A 20,950-nucleotide genomic window follows, 5' to 3' on the forward strand; every position below is an offset into this window, starting at 1 on the left:
AAAGATATCAATTATAAATTAAGTGAAAATATCTGAATTCTTCATTTAAATGTCTATCGCTGCAAAAATTATTTCCATCGTTGTTATATTCTCTTCTAAGAATTCTCTCAACTACTTAATTACCATAGAGATCTTAAAATAGTAAATGGCAGCCTACAAAGCCCAGTCTGAGGTGCGAAGTGCCTATACAATATAAAGGCTATCATATATCATACAATAGTCATAGGATAGACATTAATTATAAAATATAATTCATTTTAAATAACCATTTAATTTTGAAAAATAAGCTTTTCTTTTATATTTTATAGATGATTATGAACATTTTGAAATTCTAGAGCTGTACAAATGCATTATTATTCAGTGCTACTTTTTTTTGTTTTTTAAAAGTTGTATAGAATAGTTTTTCGATGAACATTTTTTAAACGTTGTTTATATCTAGTTTCGAACATAAATTTTATCAAACAACTACCAGTACAATATATTAATAACCATATGACATCATTATTTTAAATAGAGAAAAACAACTAGTTTTTTTTCGATTTGTTAATAAAATTATTTATAAAATCTGCTATACGCAACCATTTTTAAAAAAAGTCTATAAAAGTTATATACTGACCACTCATTCTATAGTATAATAGGATAGGAAATTTCTACGTAACAGGTTAGGTTTGAACTTAATGATACCATAAAAATTCCCAAGTTAAAAGATAATGCCTGAATAAACAATTACATCATGTAGGAATGACTTTTCAGTCCAACGTTTATTTATCAATGTTAAAAAATTTAATTATTTTTTCAAAACAATAATAAAAAAAATTTAATAATAATAAAAATAATCAAAAACAGTTACAAAAAGAAAAAATAGTTAGAATTCACAAATGCAAAAATAAAATGACTAAAAAAGTGAGTATTTGTTATTTACATAAGTTTACTAATATATACTTATAATAATAATTACAGTTGTCCATTCAATAAATAATTAAAAAAAGGGAAAAATCTATGAAAAACTACATAATTTTGCAATTATAGCCACATTAATATAAATATATTTTTTTTTATAGAATCATATTTGTAAAAACACTTTAAGTAATTAAAAAAGATTGATACACATACAGCATTCCATGCATTATCTGTTATTATAAAAAAAGTATTATTGCTTTAGTTAAAATGGCATGTAAAAACTTTCTTGCACACAATATCAAAAATACTTATAATGTAAGGAAAAACTAATAATTATGAGTTAGAATACATTTTGATAAAAATATAAATTAAACTAAGTCATGATATAGTACATGAGTTTCTTGTAATGTATGATGGTGAAATATTTAATGCTGTATTTTTTATACTATGGTTATTAGATATAGATTGCGTAGTATGGTTATGCGATGATAAACCGGAATTGTTTGAAGGTAGTTTAATTTTTTTTGATGCTGAAGCATTTCTTGGTAATGACATAGAAAGAGTAGAGAAACTTGTTAGTGCGTAAGACTTAAGATGAGATTTTATTGTCACAGGCAAAGGTAATTGATTTATACCATATTGAGTAGTTCGAGCTACGATTGCACGACAACATAACTCTTGAAGGCTCAGAACTGTTTAATATTAAAATTTTGGTTAAACATTTTTTACATTTATCTATATTTGATATAAAAAACTAAATTTTATTGATATGTTACCTTTATTTGACCTCCAAAGTCTTTCCATACCATTTCTATGTAATGCTCTTCTTGCCAACTCACTAAAGCTTTCTCTTATATTAAAATCACATAAAGGACTAACTTCAAACAGAGTCATATGATGTTTTGTCGCATATGCTTCTGCTTCTTTAACACTAACTTGTCGTTTAAATGCCAAGTGTAAACGGTTACCAACTAATACTTTTGGGACACCTGGTGCATGCTAGAAATAACAAAAATACATTAATTAACTGAGGAAATTTATAAATATACAATAACATTAGATTTAAAAATTTTTTATATAATTTTTTATTACATAATGATTCTAACATTTATATGTTGCTTAAAAACAAAAATAAAAGGTTCTTATATTTCATTATCCTTTCTATGAAGAGATTATTAGAGATTAACATTAAAATGATGAAGGTGGAGTTAAACAAATAAGTTAATGATATCTGGTTTCAATAATGATTGAACTAAAATTTTTAAAAATTTAAAGAATGAATGGTATTCAACAAATGACCAAGAATTATGATAAGCAAATAATCCTGTTTTATTATCTTTATATGGATAAATTAATTGGTACTCAATGCTACATAGTCAGCACATAAATTTTAAAATAAATTAATAGAATTTCGACTACTCAATTACAAAAAACTTAAGCTCAGAAATATTATTATGATTTTGTTAAAAAAGTCGATAAAATGGACAAAAATGCATTTTATACTGATATTAAATTGTTTTTTTTTTTATTTGTGTATACTATCATTATCATTATTTCATCAAACCTCAAATTTTGTCCATTCATTTTATCTACCTGGACAAAACTCGGTCCACCTTGCTTAAGTAAGTTTAATACTAATAAAAATATTATATGAGAAAATTTTAAATTATGAACTATTAAATACATGTCTTGTAGAGCTCAATCATGAATACATTATATCTAGTTGAATAGATACTAGTAGTTGATATCATATATTCCATTATATTATTAAATTATAAGGGGCAAATACAAACCTCTTCAACTTCTTTGAGCCATCTGTCAAGGCCGTCAAATGACCATTTATTTGTTATATCATATACGAGCAAAACACCTTGAGCACCTCTTGAATAAGATCTAATTATTGTACATAAACGACCTTGACCAGAGGCATCCCAAAGTTGTAATTTTACTCGCTTTCCATCTAGCAAGATAGTTGTAGTTTTATACGCTGAAAAGAATATTTTTTTAGTTAAAAAGATAATAAATATTAATAGACGACAGGATAATAAAGCAGAGAATGAGTAAAGTAGAAATGAGACGCATTTAAGCATTCTCATTTCTACCCTTTACACTCTTACATATTTTATTACATATACTAATGAAATCTTTTTATTTTTTTGGTTTATTTCAGATTAAGTGTGGGTAGGTAAAGTGAAAAGAAACATCTGGTGTGTTATGCGATAAGAAAATTCCAATGAGGCCAACCAGTAATGCTTTAAAAAGTTTTTTAATATGTTATCAAAAAAAAAAGTAGTAGTGCTGTTTTTTACAAAATTAATTTCATTCGGAGAAAAAATAAGCCAAGAAAGTTTTTGCTTATAAACTAAATTATACTATTCATTTTTTTTAAACTAAACTCTATATATAATATGTAGATACATAGGATAATTTTGTATTTCAAGTAAACGAATATTGGAATATATGATAAACTGTAATACAATATCACTAAATTAGAATTATTAAAGAAGTGATAGTGGAATGCATAATAAAATAATATGTTCAAGATGTATTTATGAAATATTTCTAATGCTTTTGTTATCTTAGTTTTTTTTCTATACTTTATAGTATACATAACTGAATAAATATTTCTTACTGTCATTATTTTAGAACTATAATTTAAATTAAAGAATACTTGATATGAGTAATTGATATAAGATATTAGTACACTATTTAATGTTTTATTATAGTCAAAAAATGATTTGCAGTAAGTGAGATTTTATAACACACATAAATCAAATTTTTTTAGTATAATATGAAACTACGGTTTAAAAAACTAATAACAATAAAAATTTTATGTTTACCACTTCCACTACAATATGGTGATTCTGAAGATCCGTCCTCAAGATCATTGAGCATCTCTTGTTTTCCCACATCACTATCACCGACTAACAAAAATTTTAGTAAGTAGTCGTATTCTTTTTGTTGAGTACAACCATCGGTTTCAAGCGACATGCCAATGTTAGCTATCCGTCAAGTCATTGGCATTTAATGAAATTTGGTCTCATGAAACACACACACTTCGAAGAAAATTCACTTAAAAAATGATCTGTAATTCAAATAGATACACAAAGAATGAAAAAACCTGAAAGTTTATAATAATTTTCAAAGTTCACGTTGTTACAACAAAAGCTAATTCAATATGTTGTTATTGTCAATTGTGCATGTTCCTTTTGTTGTTCTTGTTCAGACAGTAACGGGTGATAACGCTGATCGATCGGATGTGACCAGCTGATAGATTTTTTTTAACGTTGTTACCGCGGTCGTAATTTAAGCACAAGGCCCAGGTTTAACTGAGATTTTAAGTTTTAGTTTGTGGTAGACATTAAATAAGATAATAACGGCTTATCAGTTTTAAGCTATCGTTTCTATTGTATATATCATAGAGTAATATACTCTTTGATTATATACCTCGGTAAATATTGTACTGATAAGCTTTCCTGTTTTTGGATCACCACCTGAAACAGTTTTTTTAAACTATTTTAGCCAAGTAAAAGGAATGGGCCGATCAAAGTGTAATAAAAGGTACTGACATTAATGAGAGAAACATTTAGTAATAATAAAATGTATTCATAGAGTTAATAGTTTTTTTTCCACTTGATTACAATTCAGTGATAAATATTACCTTTAAATATTACTCTAACATATCTAAAATCCTTAGTTTCTTAATCAGAATTCATTACTTATTATTTGAAATAGCTATTTTTACATTAATAATGATGTATTTGAGTTTTTATGTATAATATGTTGAGTAACTATTCATCACGTGTTTGTGTAGAGAAAAATATTGATTAATGAAGTTCAAGAATCTTAACATTACTCATTAACATTTCCAATATTTTTAGAAAAAATTATTTTTTTCAAAAGTAAAATGATTTTTTTCATATTTGTTGGTTACAAGATAATGGAAAATAGTTTTCAAAAATATATTCCATTTAAAATGTTTTCAATATGTTATTATACATATGTATAAATTCGTCTTAAGTTAAGTCTCCGTAGATATCTAATATTTTATACTGTCAAATGTTCTCATTTATTTTCTCAAATGTTCACTCAAATAATTATTACTTCAAATTAGATAAGATAATTTTGAAACTAAAATAATTGAATTGTATCATAACTCAACATTAAAGTGTAAATGTTTGTATTAAACCCAAAAGTTTAATTTAAAGCATCTGTATATTTCTATTATTATTGTTTGGTCTGTAAATAGTGGTATTTTTATGAAATTTTTTTTTTATTGAAGTTTGACATTTGAAGATTGAAGCACTTAGCACTTTCAGATTATAGGATAAACATGTATTAGTTTATTTTTTTATAATTTTAGGACAAAAAATTTAAACTGTTATTTATTAGTCTTTAATGGTTACTTATTAAATACTAAATAATATTTTTATCAAATTAAATTCAATTATTTTTTAAATAAAAATTGATGTTATATCTATGAAAAATTCTTAATATATGTATTAATCAACATTATAAATTTTTAGTTAAGTATAAATTAAAGTATAAAAATCTAAGTTGCTTAAAATTGTATGTTAAAAGTTAGTGAGTTTTTAACTGAATACATTAGTATAATTATTAACTTTATAAATCAATTCATATTCAGGTTAATTTTAAGAAATTAACTGATAGACAAAGTTTTTTTTTATGAATATAATGTACGATTATTATACATTACATCCATAAATAAATAACTATTTTTTCTAAAAATAGATATTATAGTCCTTATAAAGTCTTTCATTATTTAAAAACTTTATTATTATTCAGTGTAATCTAATTAAAATTAATTGATTTAATCAAATAAAACAAAATTATAAAAATATTCAGATACAATATTATTGTAAATTATATATCTTTTGGTAAAATCAGAATTTTTTTTTTATTTATGAATTATACATACAATTTGTTTGATTTTGGTTGGCTATTTAACAAAAAATACAAAATATATTTATTACACTATTTATATTTATTTTGACATATATGTATATATTTATTTAGTTTTCTTGAAGATTTAGAAAAAAATATAGAAAAAGTTCAATTAGCAATAATTTGGAAGAAGATTTGTCATCTGAAATTGATAAAAATAATTTATTTAAAAATAAGTAAAGCTATTTTTTTTTAGTTTTATTATTTTAATAATTATTGAAAGTATTAAATATCAAATATTATTTATTTTTTAATTAAAATATTTAGTCTTCAAGTAAAATCTGAGAAGACAAATAAAAGAAAAAGAAATCAACTACCATGACAAGAAAATTTAAAGATTATAGTTTTACCTGCACAATTGACAAACATTTTAATATGTCAGAAGAGAATCTTTTATCAACTGATAACAAGTATTCCTAAATTTTAAATATTTATATTTGGCCGTACTTCATTAAAAACCTTTAACCCTACTTAAAAAAATTATATATGTTTAATTGTCATATAAATAATCTTCTAATTTGTCTTCATCTGTATCACTACTACTTGGGGTCACCCACCCACTCTTATCCTAAACTTCCAGTTGATACGATATCCCACATTTATCAACGCGCTCATCAACTGTCCTCATATCACACTCAATACCATTCCTCTTTCTCTATATAAGTCTTCTCCTACCTCTTCTTCCTTCAACATTCATTCTCAAAACTGTTCTTACAACTTCTAATTCCTCACTCCCTAAGACATGACCAAACAATCTAAGTATATTTTCTCTCATCTTATCCACAATTGACGTAACACTTATACTCCCTCTTATATGTTCGTTCCTTATACTATTTTTTCTCTAGTAACACCACTCATCAATTTAAGCATTCTCATTTGTATTACACTCCTTCTCTGCTTTATTCTCTTATCAACTGCTCAACACTTTTAACCGTACATCATAACTGGTCTCACTTGAGTATTATTAAACTTTCGGCCTCATTGGAATTTTCTTATCGCATAACATTCCAGATCTGGTGTGTTGAAAATGTAAACAAATATTTCTATGTTAAATTAGTATTTTAAGAGAATATTTATGGATATTTTAAGAAGCTAACTTTGAAAAATCAAATGGAAACATGTATTTTTTAAAGTGACTTAAAGTTTTTTTATAAATATTAGCTGTGGAAAAGTATGTATTTTATACTATAGTTTTTGGGCTACAATTCTTTTAATTTTTATGTTAAAAGTTTAATAGAAATGTGATTTGGTGAAATTGATTATTTATGATATCTCATAACTGATAATCAGACTAAATCAAGAATTCAGAGTATTAATAGCCATACTAAATTTATTTCAAATTCAATTTTCTTTTAAATTTGGAATGATACAAATTTGAATCTAGTAGTAAAAGCAATATTATAAAACAAACTTTTTTTACATTTTAATACAAATATATGGGCTCATAAATTGTAGCTTGAAATTAATAGAATTTTTCATAATTTTTTTTTTCAGTTTAGATTATAAAGAGTTGGATGAGAATTTATTTAATTTGGGAAATGAATATGCTTTTGCTCATTGCGTTGCTGAAGATTTACAAATGGGAGCTGGTATCGCTGTTGAATTTAAGTGTGTTAGTATTTGAGTAGATTTTTAATTTTTAGTAATATTTTATTTTTATAGACGATGCTATGGATGCGTGGGCAAACTCTTTGATCAAAATTTGAAAGTGGGTGATGTAGGTGTTTTAAATCATAATAATCAATTCATATTTTATTTAATAACCAAAAAATATAGCAATGGGAAACCTACAATTTATACTTTAAAACAAACACTATTTAAGTTACTTAAAAAAATCAAAGAAAATAATTTAACAAAATTGGGTATTCCAAAAATTGGATGTGGTTTGGATGGATTAAATTGGTCTGATGTAGAAAATTTTATTAAAGACTTATTTTGTGGCACTGGTGTTCAAATTACAGTTTGTGTGCCATCTCCGTCTAAGGTTAGTCTAAAGTTTTTTTTTTTATATTTTGAACATTTTATACTACAATGTAACTTTTTAGATTACTAATTTTAATATGTCACAAAAAGCATTAAGTATCTATACAACTCCCAAAAATTTATGGGAAATGGAAGAAGAAACAGATATTATATTATTTTTGAAGAAAGAAAATTTAAAATTTCACAAATTTGATAGTACTTCAGATAAAATAGATGCTAAATATCCCTTTAAAAATAAGTAAGATTTTTATATTTTATGTCTGGTATTTACTTTATAATTATTCTGTTCATTAAAAAAATGAAATCAAACCCTCTATAGTAATGTAAAATGTTTTAAATTACCACAAGTTTAAAATTCTTTTTTTTTAGAATTAGAATATCTTAGGTTATAATAGTTCATAGAAATTAAAAATAAGTGTTATGCAGGATTTTGTGCTGTTTAATTACATAAGTTGTATATTGATTTTTTTAAGGTTATTGAGAGATATTAGTTTTCAAAACGAGTCTTATGTTTTTCAATACACAATTGCTAATGAAAAAATATTATGCATTCTCGAACGTTCTCAAGATTGCTATGATACTATTGAAAAAATATTTAGACAGTTAATAAAAGAAGTGATTTATAAAAGGGACTATAGATATTATGCTTTACAATTTGAAGATCCTAAAAAAATTACAAAAATAATTGAAATTATAAGATCTGTGTATCGTTTTGGCACATCTGAACTATGGTTGTGTGGAATTGAAGATTATCCTGTAAAAACATATTATGATATATTGTGTAGAAATTTAAGGCAAAACAATTTTTCTTAAAACAAATCATATAACATATAGTAAAAGTGGTGAAACTAGCCTCTGACTAATACAATTTTGAATGCTTGGTATGATTATTAATCATTTACATTAATTTTTGTATAATTTAAACAAGAAAAATGATTAATACAATTGAATTAATAAAATTCTTGATGGATTGATGTAAATTTGTTTCACTTTGAAAATTAACTGATTTTTTTCTTTTAAATTATTAATATTATTGGAAGTACACAATCTTCGTTTTTTTTATGTTTTTTATTGTTTAAAACTAGATAATATTGACTTGTTTAATATTTTGTTATGTTAAAATATGTTATTAAATTTATATTATTAAGTTAAGTTGTTCAAAACCATATATCACTTATACTTTCTTTTGGTAAAATTTACACAAGATTCCAAATCAGTCTAAATATATAAAATAAAATATTATTTACACCAAGTAATCCTATTTATTAGAATTATAACACAGTATAAATGAACATTTAAAGTTAATAATCAGTAATAGTTAAAGTTTTTAGTGTTCATCATTATAAATATTTACATTATAAAGTTTTCGAAGTAATAATTTTATATCATAATGTATAATATTACATTATGGTAAATTATGAATTTTCTTTACACTTTTGCAGTCCATTAGCTTCCCACGAAGAGGTTTTTCAATCATAGATACTCAGGGACTCGATGTTTTAGAAAAAGGTATAGTTGCTTCAGTTATTACTGTTGCCCTCTCTAATAATTAACCGTGCCAATTATTGAACTGATCTCGCTCAGCAAACGAAGTCTGGAACCTGACAATGTGCATTAAGCATTGTTGCGTAACCGATTAAGCCATTAAAATATAATATTGTAGCTTTGAAAAATTAAAATAATTATTACCTAGTAATTATTTCATTAATTGATAAAAAAAATTTTCACTTTTCCCTTCAAACAAGAAGAAATTGTATCTTCGCCATATATTTAGTTTTGTCATGGGAACGTGAAGTTCATATCCCCCCCATGATCATGTCAGTGAGTAGCAGAATTATCATTTCAAAAAACCTTGTATTTAGTATATTTAACAGTGATCGTATTTCACTACCCTACATAATATAAGGATCTTAATTTGGATATTATTTCATAGTTCCAGTTTTATTGGGTTTCTTAATTTCATTGCGATTGTAAATGGTAAATCAATATTTTTTTAACTTGATACTAAGTCAAATTAAGGTGTTGAGGCCCTAAAGAAAGATGTTTTCTTAAGACTTATTTTCAGAATTTTGTTTTTTTTTTTAACCTTTACTATGAAGTAATGCCTTAAAAACTACTACAATTTTTTAATTAGGGTAAATACTTATTTTCATGGAACACGGGAAAAACATATTTGTTTCATATAAACATGTTGAGTGCCTTTATTTGTTATCATTAGTTGGCCATTTAGTATATCATCCATATCAGTATTTAAATAGTCCTTGGTATAGATAACAAGTGTATCAATAAAAGTACACGAGTATGATTTCGCTATTTTTTCGGCCTGTAGTCGTTTTCTTGTTAGCATTTTTGTCTTCTGTTATATTTTTAATAGGGGGCATTGTGCGTTAAAAATACCGTTGACGACCTTGGCCACCTAAAACTTTACATATGTCTTACAGTAACTAATTGAGTAACGTTGATCGCCGCCACAATTTTTGAAATCTGATCGTGTGCACGTAATCAACTTTTAGTTGTTTCTTCTTTATTTTGTAGTCAAGTTATTGATTCGCACAATTCATAAAATAGTTCAACACTTTCCGATTTTCATTCTTTGACAGGAGTCATGTATTGATATGGCAAAGAGCCAAGTTCAAGCTGAAAAGCATTTTGCGCACAAGTTGTCTTTGTATACTCTCTGCCTTAGTGTACAAAAAAGCTAAATAACGGATTTAGTAAGTTTATTTATTTTTACATATTTGGTATTATATCTGTTAATCATAACGTTTTTATATAGATATTGGGTTCTAATAATTAATTTAATTTTTACATTTACTCCCTATGAATATGCTGACCTTAAATTTAATTAACCTCTAAGTTCGAAAAATAAGATAATATCCTATATTTCTTTTATTATAAACGACCAAATTTATATTATATATATTTTTTTTTTTTTTGGCGCCCCTCAAATCATTTTTTTTTATGTTTATGAATTGTGCTTATTTAAAATCTTAGATTAAATTTTAGGTTATTATAGTAATAAAATAATTAAAATTGGTATTTTAAAATAATTCTTAAATTTTAATGAAAGTTTATTTAGCTTTAAATATTTGTTTTTTAAAATATAAATTAAACATAATAAATTAATTAAATGCATGATTTAAATATATTTATAACATAAAATTGGTTGGTTTTAGAAAAAAGATAAAGAACGTTCTAGTCTTCATGAATTTGGTTTGGATGCAGTGTCCAGTGCTGTTGCCACGGCGATAGCCAGATCAGTTGTTGCTCCTTTTGATAGGGTTAAAATAATTTCCCAGGTAAATATCTAATTTGGTGTAAATTTGAAAAAATGTCAGCCTATCAATAACTTAATAATAAATCCATAACTAAAAGCACAATTTAATATAATTTTTATAACCAAAGTTCAGAAAAATAAATTATTTAATTTGGAAGAAAATATTTATCTTGTTTAATCTAAGTAAAATAACTGTTTTATTTCTATCTTGGAGTTTTAATTGTAAATTTGAAACCATAAAAAAATTTGGTTTGAAGGAGAATTTTGTAGTTTTTTTTTTTTTTTATTATTATATAAAGTCCCTAAAATTTACCAATAGTTAACTTGTATGGTAATTATCTTAATACAAATAGTGTTGCTCATAATCATTAAATAGATTACTTATTACAGTTATAAAACTATGAATGTAAAATTTTTGAACATTAAAGATAATTTAAATTGCTTATTTAGATAATTTACTATCTATGTATTGGTTTTTCAAACTAGGTTCATTATACTTCACTATCCAATGGACATCATGCTCATTATCATCCTGGAATCTTTACAACATTAAATCAAATTTATCGTGAACAAGGTCTACGAGCATTATGGTTTGGAAATTTTACCAACATTTTAAGATTTGTTCCTTCACAGGTAACCCGATTAATATTTTATTTACTATTGTTGTTTCTTGATTATTTTTTAAATAAAGAAAGAGAATAGTTTCTTTCTTTTAAATTGATAATATATTAGTGTTATGTTAATTTTACTAATAAATAAAATTTTATTGGCTAAAGCTTAAAAAAATGATTCAGAATACAATTTATTCATAATAAACTAGTATAAGTAGAATCATACGCATTAGAAAAATTAATAATAATGAATATTTTATTTTGTTGTTTTATTTAAGGCTGTGATGTTTGGACTAAATACATTTTACCTAAAATTTTTGTTGGGTAATATTAAACATAAAAATGATGGTTGGAGCCACACTGCGTTGAGTCTTATATCTGGTGGATTAAGTGGTGCCACTACACTTTGTATGTTTTATCCATTATTATTTTGTCAAACACATTTGGCTTCTCATGTTGGTCCATTAGTGGACCGTGAATATACTGGGCTATTAGACTGTATCCAAAAAACAGTACACACTAGTGGAGTACGCACTTTATATACAGGTTAATCTAATATAAATTGAAGAATTTTTTTTATTGATAATAATGTTTATGTCAAAAATTAAACAATAGAATAAAAATTTTCGTTTCATAATTTAAAATAACTGTTTAGGATTTGCTATAGCTGCTAATGGTATGGTCATAAATAAAGCCATATATTTTGGAGCATATTATAGCTTTAATAAAGCTATCCTAGATCACACTAATAGCTTAGTATCAAATGATGAAAAAGATAAAAAGTTACCATTTTGGGTTCGCTTTGGGACAGCTCAGGTAAAATATTAACACCAATGATAAAAGTGATCAAACCATTAATTTCTACTTTGGTTTCAGATTTCTACTTTTTTATCTCAACTGTTTAGCTATCCTCTAGACACAGTGGGAAGAGTTTTAATTGTACAAACTTCTCACGAAGAAAAAATTTACCTTAATGCAAGAGATTGTTTTTCAAAGTTATGGCAATCACAAGGAATTACAGGATTATATAGAGGAATGGCACCAAATATGATCCGGGCAAGTGGTTCTGCATTAATTCTTGTATTACATGATGAATTTAAATGGATTTTGAGTAAAACAGGTTTTTTTGCTACTGAAAATCAAAATGATTGAAGTGAAAAACTGTAGCTTATTCTTCATAATATTGTGTATTTAGTAGATGTCATATGTTTCTAGTCAAGTATTTTCAATCTTGTTAGTGTATGAAACCAACTTTTATATACCGTGTAAAATTTTAAATTACTTGTTATGACATTAAAGTAATGTGACTGTTTTTATTTTGTTAAATATTCTATACAAAACAATGTGTATTTTATATTATATTTTACATTAAGTGAAATAAAAAAAGTCGATTTGTTAAAACGTATGATTTTATGGAATACAGATAGTAATAAGATTTTAGAATGAAATAATGTTTCATTATTTAAAAGTTTTTTTAAATAAATAAATTAAACTTTAATTTGTCACTTAATCTTTGTTTTAGGGTTTAAAGAGATTTTGTTTTATTTATTAACAAAAAACATAGAGTTGAGAGTTGTAAATTAATCAAATTATGTGCCAAAAATTCTTAAAATTTCTAAATTAAAAAATTCTATAAAAAAATCTTGAACAATAGTTTAAAATAAAAGATAACACTAAATGTTACTCAAATTTTTTAATGAGATTCATGAATTCTAGTCGAAATTGTAATATATATAAAAATCAAGACTTCAGTACTAATAATATGTTGAAGTATTAATTGTATATATAATATTTATTATAAAAAAATAAAAATAAATCAAGTCTATTTTAACAATAATAGATTCAACTTACAATTTACTCTGTAAATTCAAAATATTTTTTTAAGAAATGGATATTAGTATAGATTCAAAAAAATTAGTGAAAAACAATACACACTCAAATTTGGTACTTGTATTAACATTCAACATTCAAACTTGACTTTTGTCTTGGTTCTAATTTTACATAACAACCATTTTCAAATGTTGAAGATATTGAATATTTCAATTTTGGGAATTCAGTTGAAGAATATTTATCTGAAGGGAAAAATTTACTTTTTCTAACAAGTGTAGATAGAGTTATTTTAATTTGTAAAATAACTAATCTGTAGGCAACACAATTTTTAAGACCACCACTAAATGGTATAAAAGCATATGGATGCCTCTTTTGGCACTCAATCATTGAAAAATGATCAGGGTTGAAATTTTCAGGATCTTTGTAGTACAGCGGACTTCGGTGTAAATCTTTGAGGTTGAAGCATACAAAAGCACCTATCAAAAAAATATTAAATGCCATTGTTTATTTAAATAAATTTTCGGTTGTATTCTCCAATAATTTTATATTAAACGTATGAAATCAATGGCCAGTGACGGCGATAGAAATGATTTTCAACAAATAATTCAGACAAACTTAATTTTTAACTAGGACAAACAGTTTCATTAAAAATTTGATATTATGTAGAATATAATTCTTATATAAAACCAAAAACAATTGTTAACTACAGTACTTAAATTTTCCATAGGTCATACTAATCAAATTATCAAAAACTTATTAAATTATAGTAATAATGAAACCTAAAAAATAAATGTCCTATTTTTCATTTCACGCCGTTTTTTTTTTCAAAGGTACATGAAAGTTTAAGCTAGTAATTTACATGGTTTTACCTGCTGGTAAAATAGTATTCCCAATAATAACATCTTCTTCGATTCTTCTGGACATAATAGGTAAAGGTGTTTGTAAACGTAATGTTTCATAAATTACTTGTTCGAGGAATTTCATTTGTTGTAGGTCCTCATAACTTGGTCGTCTATCAGGATTGCCTTTTGAAAATATAGCAAGTTGTTCCTCAAATACCTGAGATTGTAAAAAATATTTTGATTTTCCACGAGTATAAAAACTGTAAAGCTATGGACAATAGTAAATTTGGACACAAACCTTTTTTTGGAAATCTTGGTTTTGAGCCAAATAGAATATTATGCAAGTATTTGTAAAAGCTACTGTTCTAATAGCTAAAAAAAATATTTCATTTTTCTTGACTTATATTGAATTTAATAAAAGCATACGGTTTAGTTTATTTAGGTAATTCATAAAAAAAGTTATGATACATTATTCTAATATTTAGAAAAACGTTGATAAAAATATTAGTTTATAAAAAAATAACTTCAAAAAAGATTATAATGTGAAATTATATTTACTTAATAAAGAAAAAACTGTTTCTTGTCGAATTTCATCGAGTGTCATTTTGCCATTTTCTAGAAGAGTTTCTATTAAAGATTTTTTTTCAAGATCAAAACATTCCTTTGAGATATTTTCTTCATTAAAATTATGATCCATACTTTGTTTTCTTGTTTGGTCTATTATTCTGATTATATTATCTAAGTGTGTACAAATTATTCTTTTACTTTTTTCCTCAGTCTTTTTCAATGATGAAAAGCGGTACAAATATTTATTCAAAAACCAAGGATTCAAAATTTTATGTACTATAATCTATAAGAAATAATTTCAATTTTTTCATATAAATTATTTTTGAATTTTAAATAAAAATAATACTCTATGTTTAGGCGCAATTTCAACAAAACTTATTATAGAAAACTTCCTCATCTCTAAAAACTATTTTTATGAATTAAAGGGTGATTAATTTATTATAAACCAATTAATCAAAAAGTATATTAATATTAAGCATTTTTTTTGTTTCTTTTAAGTACATGATTTCAATCTATCAATCGTAAAGTATTTTTATGTTCATCTCTTATAACTTAAAAGGGTGTGAATTTTATGTTTTCTAATGGCAAAATACATACTAACTAACTTATTAAATAGACATTTAATTTCACTTTCTAGTGATAGTTAGAGGTGAGATGTGGATGTTGTTATTTTTATCACTAGTCATTTCCTAGTCATACTCTTTCTCTCATCTATGTATAAAAATATTAATTTTTTCCAAATTGCTGGTTCAAAAGTTATTGTCAACTAGTATTTAATTAAATTTTTTCTATTTTACGAACTAGTTAAATGTATATGTTCCCATTAAAAAAAATAAAGCTCTTTCATTTTTAAGGAAAGGAATTATTAACTTGTAAATCAAGAAATATATCTAACTAAAAATAAAAACCTTTTTTCCAATATTATATTTAATTTGAGAATAATCGAGTGGTTTATGAAAAACCACTTATGTATGTATTTTTTTTTGAAATTTTGAAGGGGCTAACCTTTTCCAAGTTCCTCTAATTTGCACCTATGGTACTATCTAATTAATAAAAGTGCTATAATTAATAAATTATATGCACATGCCTAAATCTAATTAATGAACTAGCGTCGGATGATTTAGATTATGTTTATTATTCCTATTTGAGACCCTAAAATGCTCTATATTCCCTAAGCGCAAGTATTTTGAGTGCCACTTTATCATTTTATCTAGTGAATTTTTTAAGGAAATATTGTAAAAAATAAAAAGAGTTAAAATTAAAAAGTTAATTTGCACCAAAATAAAAATATGTAATTTGAATTATTCCATGATTTTTAAATATAAATTGTAAATAAAAATATTAATTAAATATAATTAAAATTTTTAAAAACCAAATCTAAAGAAAAAATTTTTTTTGCACCATTAAATACTATAATAACATTTAATTAAAAAAATAATTTGTATAGTTAACATTAAAAAAAAAAATGTTATTTCTAAATTTTGCAATTATTTTTTAAACAAGATGAGTTGGTTTAAATAAATGATTAAATTTGTTTCATAACCATAGTAATGAAAAATATAAATTTGAATATCAATAAATATATTTATTGATATATATATATAAATATTTACATTTTCAAACTGACCTTCATAAAAATATATATCGCCCAAGATATTAATTTTTATTTATCACTTTATTAACTCGACTTGCATTAAAATTTTTTATCGTTTTCTGAATATATAAAAACACTTAGCTAGTACAAAGGTAATTTTGCAATAGTAAATATAATTTTATAATTACATAATTTCTAATGTATTTATCTTAGCTAGCGACCAAAGAAAAACTATAGGCTTTGATGAGACTTCTTTGAGGTAAGTCTATGTAATGAAAAAAGCTCTCCTTCAATTTAGGTTTATACACAAAAAAAAAAAAGCTGAAGAAGTTATCAGTTACTGTGTTTAGAATTATCAATACCTCTGTTGATATTTCAATATTTTCAACAATTTCTTTACGTTCATCAGAATTCATTTCTACTCCAAATAATGCCTTTATGATACTTCTTCTTGCCATTGTCACAATGGGATTAAATATTTCGCATTCGTTTGAGTTCATATTTCGGTTGTTTTGAATATGTTGAGATATATTATCAGCATATGAGTTCATTATTGATACACAATATTTCAAATTATTTGTTTTGAAACAACAAGCCACAGCGTTTCTTATAAAATCACAAAATGAATAAGCTATATAACTATTTAATTTTACCAAAAAACGTAATTTTTTACAAAGTTTGTATGATTTAGTTATTTGATTATGTTATGTGGTATTTTCATTTTAACCTAAGCGCTATTTTAAACAAAATTATTGGGAGGTCTAATGTAATTTTTCCTCTCCCTAAAAAGTATTTCTACATAAATTGCATGTCATTTTTATGATTTTTAGGTGACAAGCACTCAAGCCCTCCAAATTACACTTATGGTGCTTCATATAAGAATTTATTTGTTTATTTTAGATAATTATATTTTATACAAATGTAAAAAAAAAAAATTGCCAAAAATACATAGTTCACTAATATTTTAAGATATGCAAATGTCTTGAAGTTCCTAACCTTAGTTGCCATGTTGTATGTATAGCCTGGTGACCAATGCGCGTCACCGACTAGGCTACTCTACAACGACACTTGACTGTACCAAGTCGAGAGAAGTGCACCCGACAGCTGTAAATGACATATGTCAGTTACGTCTTTTGTAATATTACGCCAATACAAGTATAATTTATAATTATATGATATATAATATAATTATGGCCATAAAACACTTTGGTATGAAATTTGCATGAAAACGTAACCCATTACGTTTACATAATTAATATTTTAGACCGGTAACGATATTTCGTTACAATTGTGAAATTTAGTACCAGGAATTCATAAGGACTAATGTATACGATCATATGTTCAGATGTCTCGAAAAGATGTCTGGCGTCTCGCATTTGTTTACAAGTGGCCACCGACATAATTCAATTATGTTCCAAATAATAATTTTACAGTTCCCGTTACTAAAATTTATATTTTCATCTGAAATTCTGAACAACTTATGATGTTTTTACGTTACACAGTTTATTTTTTTGTCAAGTTATAATTTTCCGTAACTAATAATATTTAAATTGTCGTTTGAGCCACTTAGCCTTGAAAACACTGATGCATTTAATATCAAATTAGTTTACGATAATATTCGGTAGCGTCGTAGGATTTTTAAATGAGAGGGATTCTGTACAAAAAAATGTTTTACTCGCTCCAATTATACATATATATATATATTAGTATATTAGACTCGTAATTATTTCAGTTAGTGTGAGTTTCAAAATTCACTATTGTCACGTTCTGTGTTTAATTAGACCTATCTGAATAATTTACTAGCTGCTATTTAAGGATTATGTCCAATTATGATTATAAGTATGTGTTTTTAAAGAGTGGCTCTCTGGTTTTCGTTTATTATGGAAATTTAGATTAAGATTGCATTATCTGTAATTGTTGTAATAGAACTAATGATTACTCTATATTATAGAGTCTATAATGATATAGAGTATTACTCTATAAACGATAAATATTATTCTTGACAGAGTCATCTAGGTAATAGATTGCAGTGCGAGTTTTTTATACCTTTAGTTATTCATCGATAAGCATACGCGTGAATTAAGTGTAATGTTTTTAAATAAACTGTAAATTAAAATTATACAAAAAAAAAAAACTCATGATACTTTATCTCTGGCGTATAAAAATATTTTACCTGTGTCTCTTCCAAATTGTTGTATCGTCGATGGTACCTAAGCTATTCCCAATAAATGAATTTCGAACAGAAGAGTAAAAAATACCTTTTTTTTGTATTTTAGGATGTATCAACATTTCTTTAATATATTCAGGATTTGTTGGAAATATGCACAAATAAGGCCCTAACCATACTTTGAATAATGTATTTTCATATCTGTAAAAATAATTCTAGATAGTGATATAATATTTTCAATTAGCATAGTTATCAATTTTTTGTCTATTTGCAAAAGTTGAATTTTTAAAGAAAAAAAAAGTAATCCTTTCATAAAAAATTCATCTTTTAGCAGACGACAGTAAATACATATTAATAATGCAATAAGTCTCTAAAAAAAACTCCACGTGATTATTATACTTGCTTTCTAAATATATCTGTTATAAAATTAAAAATTTTTTCAGGCTCTCTCGTGCGTAATATTATCTTAATAAAATCCCAAGTACTTGGTCCAGGTATGGATCTTGTAAGTAACCTTTGTCTGAGATTATTTCTTAATTTAAAAAATAATTTGAACAATATTAACAATAATAATAAAACTGTTAAAAAAATGAATAATATTGGTAGAATATAGGTAATATAAGTCGACATTTCTAACCGAACAACTTGCATCGTTTCGAATTGCTTTGAAATATTCATGAAATATTCCTTATTTTAGGCATATTTCAATTCCCATTTATAATATTTTATGTCATAAGTTATTATAATATAGCTTGAATAAATTTAATGGATAATTAATTAATTATGGATAAACTATTGTATAATTAATTTAGTTTGTGTAAGTTTAGACCGCAAAAATATTATAATTAATTATTTGTAGCGAATTATTGAAAATGTAAATTTGATTCTTGTAATACAAAGACATAATTTTATTAATTCGTATATTATATCATTTCTTTTTTTTTAAATTCATTTGAAAATTCTCAACAATAAATCATAGCATTAAATTTTAAATGTTGTATTGTTAAATATTCATTAATTATGTATTCATATTTCTGTTAACTTGAAATTTGTACTTTATTTCCATGAAATTATTAATTAGTATATTAATTATGATTTTTATTTAATTATTTAAATTAAATGCATTAATTGTTTTGATTCACAATTTCCATTGTTACCAGAAATTATTGTTGCCACGTAATCAATAAATGTTGTGTAAAATAATTTTTAATAATTATAATAACATTTTTATAAGTTTTGCGATATTTTACAAAATTTGTAGAAATTTAAATACCTTCATTTACAATTGTTTGCCTCAAATTGAAGTAATAAAATTTTATTCATTGCAAAAGAAAAACATTAATGATAAATTTTATGTAAAACAATTTTCATTAGCAATGTTTTGTTATTAAACAAATACAAAATGATCGGTTTATTATAAACCACTAGATTACTCGCATAATAGTTACAATTTTTTTTTTCTTCAGCTTTAAAGACCGTTAAGGTCCATTGCTGCAACACGCACTTTCTTCCATCTTTCTCTATTCATTGCTACCTCTCTGTAGTTTTCAAATCCTATCGTTGTTAGATCCTTTGAGACTTTATCAAACCATCATTTTTTAGGTCTGCTTGAGGGCCTCTTTCCTTGTGGCTTCTAATTAAGGGCTTCCTTTGCAATCATTCTAGACCATGGTATATGACCTAGCCAGCTTAGTCTTTTGGCTCTAATTACACCAATCATATTTGGTTCTCCAAAGGCATTATATACTTCTTCGTTTGATCTTATTTCATATCTTTGTGTTACATTATTTATTTTAGGTCCACATATCCTCCTTAGAAACTTTCTTTCTACTATAGCTAATTTTCTCTCATCTTCTAACGTTGTTGGCCCATGTTTCATATGCATACATTATGATAGGTTTTGCTATTACTTTTTATTTCTTTGAGCGTAGACATTTAGATAGTACATGTATACATTTGTTACCTGCTAGAACACGTTTCTTAAACTCTTCGTAATTGTTGTTTTGGCTGTTTGGTTGTTTTGTACCAAGATATTTAAAACTATGTACTTTTTCAAATTTATACTCTCCGATCTATATATTTCTTGTCTGATGTATTTGTTTAAGTCTAGTTTAGTAGGTTTTAGAACACTTAAATTCCCTTGCTATTTCTGTCTCCTTGGTTATTAGTGTTCCGTTCTTGTCCTTCATGATGGCTGTTTTTGGTTTATAAGTT

The 20,950-nt window shown here is 24.9% G+C and overlaps 4 protein-coding genes across 6 annotated transcripts; 2 read left to right on the plus strand and 2 right to left on the minus strand.

Moving 5' to 3' along the window:
- Positions 1–731: 731 nt before the first annotated feature.
- LOC126904890 (ras-related protein Rab-40C) lies at positions 732–4,200 on the minus strand. Its single transcript, XM_050684233.1, has 4 exons — positions 3,741–4,200; positions 2,694–2,887; positions 1,677–1,899; positions 732–1,592 (listed from the first exon to the last, which is right to left on the minus strand). The coding sequence occupies exons 1-4, from the start codon at positions 3,889–3,891 to the stop codon at positions 1,279–1,281; spliced, it is 882 nt and encodes a 293-aa protein (XP_050540190.1). The 5' UTR covers positions 3,892–4,200; the 3' UTR covers positions 732–1,278.
- A 136-nt stretch (positions 4,201–4,336) lies between these two features.
- LOC126904889 (uncharacterized) lies at positions 4,337–8,948 on the plus strand. 2 transcript variants are annotated; one of them, XM_050684231.1, is made up of 7 exons: positions 4,337–4,461; positions 5,938–6,041; positions 6,133–6,275; positions 7,360–7,473; positions 7,528–7,849; positions 7,911–8,086; positions 8,322–8,948. In XM_050684231.1, exons 3-7 carry the CDS (start codon positions 6,184–6,186, stop codon positions 8,659–8,661), a joined length of 1,044 nt encoding a protein of 347 aa, XP_050540188.1. In that variant the 5' UTR covers positions 4,337–4,461; positions 5,938–6,041; positions 6,133–6,183; the 3' UTR covers positions 8,662–8,948. The 2 variants fall into 2 exon arrangements, with proteins under 2 accessions (XP_050540188.1, XP_050540189.1); XM_050684232.1 differs by lacking the exon at positions 4,337–4,461 and adding an exon at positions 5,120–5,235.
- A 1,247-nt stretch (positions 8,949–10,195) lies between these two features.
- On the plus strand, positions 10,196–13,052 carry LOC126904892 (ADP/ATP translocase 4-like). Of its 2 annotated transcripts, XM_050684235.1 has the most exons (6): positions 10,196–10,562; positions 11,025–11,147; positions 11,612–11,758; positions 12,015–12,282; positions 12,392–12,552; positions 12,613–13,052. In XM_050684235.1, the coding sequence occupies exons 4-6, from the start codon at positions 12,021–12,023 to the stop codon at positions 12,886–12,888; spliced, it is 699 nt and encodes a 232-aa protein (XP_050540192.1). In that variant the 5' UTR covers positions 10,196–10,562; positions 11,025–11,147; positions 11,612–11,758; positions 12,015–12,020; the 3' UTR covers positions 12,889–13,052. The 2 variants fall into 2 exon arrangements, with proteins under 2 accessions (XP_050540192.1, XP_050540193.1); XM_050684236.1 differs by lacking the exon at positions 11,025–11,147.
- Positions 13,053–13,671: 619 nt separating this feature from the next.
- LOC126904886 (cytochrome P450 4C1-like) lies at positions 13,672–19,406 on the minus strand. Its single transcript, XM_050684227.1, has 7 exons — positions 19,140–19,406; positions 18,743–18,937; positions 16,932–17,175; positions 14,967–15,258; positions 14,707–14,780; positions 14,436–14,625; positions 13,672–14,042 (listed from the first exon to the last, which is right to left on the minus strand). Exons 1-7 carry the CDS (start codon positions 19,385–19,387, stop codon positions 13,690–13,692), a joined length of 1,596 nt encoding a protein of 531 aa, XP_050540184.1. The 5' UTR covers positions 19,388–19,406; the 3' UTR covers positions 13,672–13,689.
- Positions 19,407–20,950: the final 1,544 nt, after the last annotated feature.

Source organism: Daktulosphaira vitifoliae, unplaced genomic scaffold (genome assembly GCF_025091365.1).
Source record: "Daktulosphaira vitifoliae isolate Bord-2020 unplaced genomic scaffold, ASM2509136v1 Scaffold_4, whole genome shotgun sequence".
Taxonomy (NCBI): domain Eukaryota; kingdom Metazoa; phylum Arthropoda; class Insecta; order Hemiptera; family Phylloxeridae; genus Daktulosphaira; species Daktulosphaira vitifoliae.